Source organism: Brachyhypopomus gauderio, chromosome 16, assembly GCF_052324685.1.
Source record: "Brachyhypopomus gauderio isolate BG-103 chromosome 16, BGAUD_0.2, whole genome shotgun sequence".
Lineage (NCBI taxonomy): Eukaryota > Metazoa > Chordata > Actinopteri > Gymnotiformes > Hypopomidae > Brachyhypopomus > Brachyhypopomus gauderio.
Genome location: NC_135226.1, coordinates 510,146 through 519,935, shown reverse-complemented (window position 1 = coordinate 519,935; position 9,790 = coordinate 510,146). Strand labels below are relative to the sequence as shown.

General features: G+C 44.3%; 1 protein-coding gene across 3 annotated transcripts in view; it reads left to right on the top strand.

Moving 5' to 3' along the window:
- Nucleotides 1-4,467, top strand: part of grin3ba (glutamate receptor, ionotropic, N-methyl-D-aspartate 3Ba) — a 72,529-nt gene extending 68,062 nt beyond the window's left edge. For 2 of the 3 annotated variants that reach the window (XM_076976678.1, XM_076976680.1), the window contains exon 9: nucleotides 3,239-4,467. In XM_076976678.1, the coding sequence (XP_076832793.1) occupies nucleotides 3,239-3,809 (571 nt within the window). In that variant the 3' untranslated portion in view covers nucleotides 3,810-4,467. The remainder of the gene's footprint in view (nucleotides 1-3,238) is intronic. The other variant, XM_076976679.1, reaches the window with a different exon arrangement.
- Nucleotides 4,468-9,790: the final 5,323 nt, after the last annotated feature.

The following is a 9,790-nucleotide window of genomic DNA, read 5'->3' as shown; positions in this document are numbered from 1 at the left end:
CTAACATGGTCATCATTCACAAGTCTCCCAAGAGACTTATCTTCCAATGAAGCATCAACAATGAAACATTTAAATAAAGCATAACAGACAACTTTTAGTACAACAATGAATAAAAGAATATCTTTTTTTTATCACAGCATAACCTCAAAAATAATCACCACACAACCACTTTATGTACACCTCCTTGTATTTACACTCACTATCAATTTATTCAGCACCACTTCAAGGTGCTCTTTATTGTTCTACAGTTACATTCTATCAATTACTTCTGTTTGTCTGCATACTTTACTAGTCCCCTTCACCCTGTTCTTCAATGGTCAGGACCACCACAGTGGTAGATCATTCTCATCAATGCAGTCACACTGGGGGTCCTGACCACTAAAGAGGGTGAAAGGAGGCAAAGTATGCAAAGAAACCGCTGGATTATATTATTTTATTGTAGAACTACAAAAACCATTGTTGTACTGTTCAAATGCATGAGTTGTACTGATCAAATGCATGAGTGTGGATACAAACAGGTGGACTTAATGAAGTGACTGGTCAGTGTGTAGCTACAAATGAGTATAATATACATACCAAAAAAGCTTTCCATTGTAACGAAATTCAAACATGAATATTTTCAGCGCTTCTTTATATATTCTCTGTCTTCTCTCACATTCATGTTTGTTTATTAGGTCCCCTCTGTATTCCAAAAGAAAATCTCCCTTATCAAAATGGACACAGCTGAAAACTCCACGGCCTACATGAGAAAACAGAGAACATGTCAAGCTAGGTCTTCCCAGTGTGGACTTCTTGTTGCTATTGGAAAACATCACATTAAACCACAACAATGCAAAACAAATACATGCTATTACGCATGAATATTAAATTACCTTTATTTATATAGCATTTATTATAGCATTTATATACTTCACATCAAACCCGTCTTTGTCTTTACAAGCAGATGTAAAATATGCAGCCTCCTCTTTTGGATTAAGCTTTCTCTTTCTCAGCTCCATGGCAACTCAAGTGCTACTCTTCCTAGCAAAAAAAAACTTAAGTTTTACTTTGCTCATTAATATCATTAAATACATCTTAGTCTGTTTATTTGATTGTTCGGGGCTTATAGCTAACATATTAGCCCACATTTCTGCATTTTTGAACAAGATATGAGTTTCTGAATGGCTGGAGAGTGCTGTGATGAGCGGGTTAACTTAATTCACAGCATATAAACAATGCAGGCCCAACTGTCATAAGAACATGCTGGTAATAAGGTTACTGAAAATACACAACTGTGATTTTTGTGATTGTCTTTTTGGGTTTATCTAATTAGTGTTGTATAGTTTGCAAAGAAAAAACAATGTAGACTGACTTAATGACAAGTACAAACTAACCAACCATTAATAACCACTACAGGGGATTTTATTCATTCTCACAATGTGATTTGGGGGAGCTGAACTACCTGAGATAGTTATCTACAAATATGAATGGCATTTTAAATTGTATGATGATATATTCAAATACAGTAAACATCATAAACATCAGAGCACATATTCATGCAGATTAAACCCAACAAAAGTGAGAAAATAACTGAACTAACCTAGCACTCACCCAGTCACAGAAAACTCCCTAACACTGACTAGCTAGCTGACAAGCTTATAGGCTACTACTACTCAGAACTACTCTAAATCAGCTACTACTACTCTAAATCAAAATAATCATTTAAACATTTTAAATTACGGCATTGAAGCTAGCGCTACTCATTCTATATTGTATATAGACTGTGCTGGTGTGATTAGCTAAGAAATTATATAACACAATTAGCTTGATGCTAACGTTATATAGGAAATCCCATAGACATGCTAGCGGAAATTAGCATTATAATCGCGGCGCTAATTGGCTTTCTAAAACATCAAGTACAGCATACTTTCTCATGTAGAAGCATCAAAGCACTGAAATGTTTAAGATAAATGTTTGTGATCTAACCCAGCAGGCTAGAGCTACTCATTCTATGGTGTATTAAAGAGTAGACTAGACCACATATTCATGCAGATTAAACCCAACAAAAGTGAGAAAATAACTGAACTAACCTAGCACTCACCCAGTCACAGAAAACTCCCTAACACTGACTAGCTAGCTGACAAGCTGGCTACTACTACTCAGATGGGGTGAAATGTTTAGTAACAAATGAATTCTAAATCAAAATAATCATTTAAACATTTTAGATTACGGCATTGAAGCTAGCGCTACTCATTCTATATTGTATATAGACTGTGCTGGTGTGATTAGCTAAGAAATTATATAACACAATTAGCTTGATGCTAACGTTATATTGGAAATCCCATAGACATGCTAGCGGAAATTAGCATTATAATCGCGGCGTTAATTTGCTTTCTAAAACATCAAGTACAGCATACTTTCTCATGTAGAAGCATCAAAGCACTGATAAATATTTGTGATAAATGTTTGTGATCTAACCCAGCAGGCTAGAGCTACTCATTCTATGTTGTATTAAAGACTAGACTAGCTAAGTAATTTGATGCTAACGTTATACTACAAACCCATGGAAATGTTAGAGGAAATCAGCGTTTTTGTAGTCGGGACAAATAGCTTTCTAAGACCCAACATAAAGCTTAATTTATCATTCAGACAAATCTAAAGTATTAATAAATGTTTAGCAATTATACAACAACAGTGTTTGTATTTATAAAGGTCATTACCTTACCTGATTTTCCAGTCTTTAGAAATTATGGGACGATTAGTATGACGTGGCATCTGCGTAGTGAAACTCCGCCCACTGATCGAATAACACTGGCATGATTGACAGAACTTTTAGCCAATTACAGCTTGAGTAGTCAGTTTAAAGCCCAACCAATCAGAAATCGCAAATCTTAACACTGAGGGCACACAGGAGCATTTCCGACACCAGGCTACGGGGGGCGCTATACTAAATTCTGGGACAACACTGTGTAAAGCGATTTTCATGGTTTTATGGTGTATAAGGACATGGCCCCAAAATTTGAGAGGGAGCTTCTCTCACTTAGATAAGAGCATCTACAGTGCCGGAATTATGAGGACACCAGCCCTGTCCTGATAAACCCAAATGTCCTGGTAATGTCGGTATGTAATCAGGTGAAAAGTCTCTGTAAACCACATAAACCAACGCACACACACACACACACAGTGACTGTGTCTTTTCGAGTGTTACCATAGTTCCAGCAGTCACAGGAGAATAACCAAAGCTGTTTTCTCCCCTCAGCCACTCCCTGTGTCTCTCCAACAGCTGTGACATCCACCGCCTGCCTCCAACCGAGCGCCCCACCTCCCCAGCTCCACCCTCCAGCTCCACCTCCAGCTCTTGTTCTACCTCCACTACTAAGTGGAACAGTGAGAGCACCATGGTTGGCCGTGAGCCCAAAGACGGCAGCCACAAGCGTGTCCACTTCAACCTGGAGACCCTCAACAGCTACCGGCTGCAGGCGCCCCCTCCGGGGCCCGAGCGGGGCAGGAGGGGTCTGGTGGGCAGTCCCCCAACGCAGCTGTGCGCCAATGGAGGCCCGTCTCTGGGCCTCAGCCTGGTGCTCTCGCCCCCCGCCTGCTCCCCGGGCTCCTCCCTGTGGGAGGCGGAGCTGCAGGAGCTTCAGAGGAGAATTGAGGAGTTCCGTGGAAAGCTGAGGTCCGCCCTGGCCCGCCGGGCCGAGCTCCAGACAATCCTGGAGAAGGAGAGACAAGACCAAGCAGAGGGAGAGAGGCGCACCACCAACACCATCTCCACCTCCACCACCACCTCCACCTCCACTGCAGCAGCCAAAGACATGAACAGGAGGTGATGAGCTCAGGCAGCAAAGGGAGAGAGGGAGGGAGAGAGGGAGGGAGAGAGGATTCACATGATTGGCTGGTTAGTGGAGGTGCTGACAGGTGGACCCGGTCATGGCTGGTGCGCTGGAGTACACACGTAATCAGCTGTTTGTGTGGATCATCTCAAGCTGTGTCTTTGTGCACTGTAAACCAGAGCAGACTGTCCCAACTGTCCTGGCTGTCCCGACTATCCCAACTGTCCTGGCTGTCCAGACTGTCCCAACTGTCCTGGCTGTCCCGACTGTCCCAGCGTCTGGACTCTACGCTCCCATGAGGAGAAACACTTGAAACTGAGGCTGCAAATGAGATCTTCATAAGTTTCCATCTACAGCTGACCAACTTCAACACCATCCGTCTCCTTTTTGTAAATAGAGGAACTGGATCTCACAGGTCACTCAGAGGTCATCAGACGTCAGCTAGAACAGACAGTTTTCCAAACCCCAGTCAAGCCACCATGTCTTGTGATAGTGTCATTTTTTACTTGCTTAAATTTGTAAGTAGGTGTAAGGTTCGCTTGTCTGTAGAAAAGTGGTAATTCAGTTTGGCCCTGTTGGAAGTTCTGATATCAGTAGCCACCTATATTACCTTATATTAACTAAACATTACCACATCTTGTTAATACATTTTCAAATAAATATTATTTCTATTTGGGTATGATTTGTTTACATGGTTTGTTTACATGGTATCTAAAAACTAAAAGAAGTCCCTTGTCTCACAGCGCTTTATTTCTCTATTTCTCACTGAACTTGAGACAGACATGAGCGTCTAGTGCTCGATCCTGCGGCTGTCTGGCTGCAGTTCAAGGCGACGTTCACCCCCAAGCCCAAAGACTTCTGTTATCAAGCATTATGGGTGTTGTCGTTACAAATTGGTATTATGCAGCTTTGGAAATAACATGTGAACTCAGAAAAATGTGATTTCTTAGATTTAGATTCTAATCTTTCTCTTTTTATATTTAAAGAGCCTGAATATTTTAAAGTTAGAAAGTTTAATTTAAAACATGAGTTGGTTCCCTGAGAGAGTGTATGTCTAGACAGTATGAGACTGTATATTTGGAACCCCAGTGTGAATCCACAGGCATCTCTGTTATACCATGTGGCAATAATTAATAAGAAAAATATGCACTGACTATATGCAATGTGATTCATAATGAGACAAGCAATTTTTCCCCATGTTGGAAGCTTTTAAAGCTCCTCCCTGTGGGTATAGGAGTTCTCCGAAGCTACAAAAATGGCACAATCATCACATTCACAATTAAAGTAAATCTGTAGGGAATAAATTATCTTGGAGTAGAGAATCTAGGGGCAGTTTCAATCTAATAGCGGAATCAGGTGATCTCAAGGGAGCATGCAAAAACGGATCTTCATTAAGCGTGAGGGCTCTCCTATGCCACGTATACATGTGCTTGGTTGCCAGTTAGCTGCTGGACTAAGTGTGCAGTGTCAGGCATCTGTTATGTGTCTTCCCCGTCGTCTTCTGCCATGTGGGGGCAGTTGGATGTTTCTGAAGTTTCTTGACTTTCATATTCAACCTCTGAGATGTGGAGTTAAACACGAGTCCAAAACACAATTGCACAGAGACAGACTGAGTTTGTCTTTTTATTGAATACATTGGTTATTGCTCTGAGGTTTTGGGGGTTGTTCTACTATCTCGGTTCATTTCTGACTTTACAGGGGAATATAGTAAATACACACACACACACACACACACACACACATAAACAGGAAGTATTGTTTGCACACAACTACCATGACCCAATGCTATATAAAATGAATTCTGGGCAGTGTATGGTGTATGAGAGAGTCCTGTTCACTAATGTAACACACTTCTCTCATTACTCCACACCAGGTGTTCATGGTGCCACAACTGCCAACTGTGTCCATCAAGTTCCAGAACCATGTCACAGCTGGGCGCACCACACAGACCTTCCTCTGGGTGGCGCCAGTGTGGCCATATCCTCGTGTTCACACTGTCCACAAATGGCCTTCAGCGCCAGCACACCCCGCTGCCTCGGTTTGGGCCCAGCCCGGCCAATCACTGCCATATGTCAGCGTGGCTGGAGCGGACGGGGCCCCACTGGAGACAAACCTGTGACATTATCACTGCTCCACTTCAACACACACTAGCAGCACGTGCCAGTCACACCAGTATACCAACCACCAAAGCAAGTGATAATGCGTGCTCGCCTTTGAGGCAGATGGAGATATCCAGCCTGTGTGGGATCTTACGGTGGGGTAATGCGTAAGCGCACAGATGAGGCCAGCAGGGAGAGATGTTCTGGATAAACCTGCAACAGCAGGGTCTATTTTTAGAGCTCCTCTCTGAGCTGTTCGCCAGGTTTAGGATGTCTAATATTTTATGCATTTATATTCAGTGCCTTCCTACATCCAGAGTGAGGAGAGGAGATGAGAGACAGCTTCTCCTCATGTTCTCCTGGGGATGGTGAGGTCTGCCCTTCCTATAGCCCACATCACCTGTCTCCACTCAAATAAAGGAACAGAATACAACATAGAAGTCAAGTTCTGCTAAACTTGCTGATGAAGCAGTTCTCTCTCTCTCTCTCTCTCTCTCTCTCTCTTGCTCTCTTCCCCTTCTCTTCCTTTTTCTTTCATTCTCTCTCCCTCCGCTTTCACTCTCTCCCTTTTATTCACTCTTTCTCTTTCACTCTCTACCTGTACCCATTCCCCCTCTCTCCCTCTTATCTCTCCTCTCTCCATCACTCTTTCTCCCCCTCTCTTCTTCTCTCTCCCCCTCTCTTCTTCTCTCTCCCCCTCTCTTACTCCCTCACTCCCTTTTTCTCACTCTCACCCTCTCTCCTGCTCACTCCATCTCTCAAATTTCACAAGAGGCTCAGCCAACCCACCTCCACCCACCTCCACCACCTCCACCAACCTCCACCACCTCCACCCACCTCCACCCACCTCCACCACCTCCACCACCTCCACCCACCTCCACCACCTCCACCCACCTCCACCAACCTCCCCCCACCTCCACCACCTCCACCCACCTCCACCACCTCCACCAACCTCCACCACCTCCACCAACCTCCACCACCTCCACCCACCTCCACCCACCTCCACCCACCTCCACCACCTCCACCAACCTCCACCACCTCCACCACCTCCACCCACCTCCACCACCTCCACCCACCTCCCCCCACCTCCACCACCTCCACCCACCTCCACCACCTCCACCAACCTCCACCACCTCCACCCACCTCCACCACCTCCACCAACCTCCCCCCACCTCCACCCACCTCCACCCACCTCCACCACCTCCACCCACCTCCACCACCTCCACCACCTCCACCCACCTCCACCACCTCCACCAACCTCCACCCACCTCCACCACCTCCACCAACCTCCACCACCTCCACCCACCTCCACCACCTCCCCCCACCTCCACCAACCTCCACCACCTCCACCCACCTCCACCACCTCCACCAACCTCCACCACCTCCACCACCTCCACCACCTCCACCCACCTCCACCCACCTCCACCAACCTCCACCCACCTCCACCAACCTCCACCAACCTCCACCACCTCCACCACCTCCACCCACCTCCACCACCTCCACCACCTCCACCCACCTCCCCCCACCTCCACCCACCTCCACCACCTCCACCCACCTCCACCCACCTCCACCACCTCCACCCACCTCCACCAACCTCTTTATTAAGGACTCGTTATTTTCAGAAATATCAGTAGCTCAATCTGTCAGTACTTATGACAAATTGCTGAGATGACAGATTAGAGAGATTAAGAGCACAGATTAATTGGAAAACAAAGTAATTTAGATTGTTTGCTCAGTGTTCCAGTGTATAGAGTACTGGTTAGGGAGTTACTGATGCGAAAACAATTAACTTAATTTGTGTCATTTTATTATCAAACTCAAGGGAATGTAGCTTACCTGACAAATACAACACAAGATACAATTGAAGAATACAGGATCATGTTTCATTTCCCCATTTTGTATTTGTAAACAGCTTTTGTCTCGATACCTTCTGTCTAGGTTCAGCTACAATAAGTAACTAAAATTTATTTATATAGCACTTTTCACAGACAAAGGCCACAAAGTTTTACATATGCATAATACATCCAAAATATATAAAACACCACAAAATATATACATAAAACAACACATAATTCACGAAGACAGAGCATTTCTATTTGGTCCATTTATCCAAATGCCTGTTTAAACAGGTAGGTCTTTAATTGCTACAATGGTGATTATTGATATTACAGTTTTTTACGACTGCTAACATGCGTTTCCCAATACTTGTGATACATTTTCAAAACTCTAAACACAGCAACACATTTACCACACACAAATAGCCAAATAGTTAATATCGTGTTCAAAAGCGCATTTTCTTAACTAAATACCAACTCTGCATTTCACAACGCAAACAAAAAATACACATATACAAAAAAAGCCACACAAGGGGGAAAAACAGAATACAAAACTGAACAGTCTTGTTATGTGTAATGTAAATGGTCTTCAGCAGTTGGCCACATGTTTTCATCCACATCACATCTGATGTTGGCCCTTGCCATGCACCTGAGATAGAAAAGCTTGGTATGCCTTATTCACCCCTGGCAGTCTTCAGCTGAAATGTCTCTGCAGCCGGGATCCATTGTATCCAGGAGGGACATTTGGTCATGGGGCCGATGATCATACACCTTCCACCTCCAGACTGAAAAAAGTTCCTTAGTGGGGTTGAGGAAAGGCGAGATGGGCGGGAGGAAAAGGGACATCACTCTTGGATGGTCTATAAAACAGACCCTCCAGAAAGTCGCGATGTTGCGATTTGCAACTTCAACGCAACTTCAAGCAAACCCCGCGAATTCAGGGCGGTGTTGCAACTTCAGCCAATCACCGCAACTTTCCCGCAAATTTGACCAATCACTGATGTCGTATTGATGTGACGTCGACAAACTCCCGCCTTACTTCCAAGACTTACAAGAGGAGCACACTGAAAGCAGCATGAGCGTAGAAAATAACGGCAAAAAGATCGGGAAATGCAGTATCCCAGTACACTACATGAAAGCGGGGATAAACTGTCCAGATCCGACCCGCGAATTGATTATCTATGGCCCCCTGGATGATATTTAATTACTATTAGAACCGGCCCGCAGGCCACAGCCGCCCGATGGTGTTTTGCACGCACAAACACTACATTCCCCACAATGCAACGGTAGCCCGTGAAGTCACTGCAGCTCACGCAAGCGGCGAGGGTCTGAGATAAAGTTTATAAGTTTAAACTTTAAACTGAGATAAAGTTTATTTATCTCTGATCCATATCTATGAGTTACTAGTTCGCTCTGGCGCCAACCACTGGCGATCGATCTCGATATAATACTTAATTTGTGTCCATTTTACAGGCCGCCTGGTAACAACTTACGTTCGCTAACCCCGCCCCCCCCCCCCCCCCCCCCGTCAACAATTAATGTTCGCCACCCCCTCCAGGTTCAAATCTCACTTCAAGCGATCTTGAAAAGTTGGCAACCCTGAATAAATACGTAAATAGATAATTAAAATGGACTACTAAATAGAGGAAACCATACAACATTTACTCCCTATTGTAATGTACTCACAAAAAAGCAAAAACACACCGCAACTTCCATCGCAATTTTTTTAAAAACACCCGCAACATCAAACATTTTAGCCCGCAACAATCACAAAAAAGGCCCGCGAAATCCTGGTGGGACTGATAAAACAGTTTGTGATGACATGAGAATGACAGAATGCTACATCGTCCCATCACAAATGTCCTCATGTTTCCTCCCACCTGTTCCATTTCTGCTTCTGGAACCAGTTGTTGGTAGAGTTCATTCAAAAACGAAAGAAGGAGGTCACTGTTATAGGGACCAATCTGGCATTTGTGAAGGACCAAACCAGCACTTGAGATTGCAGGACAAATTGTTATATTTGCTCCTCTCTGACCATGTACAT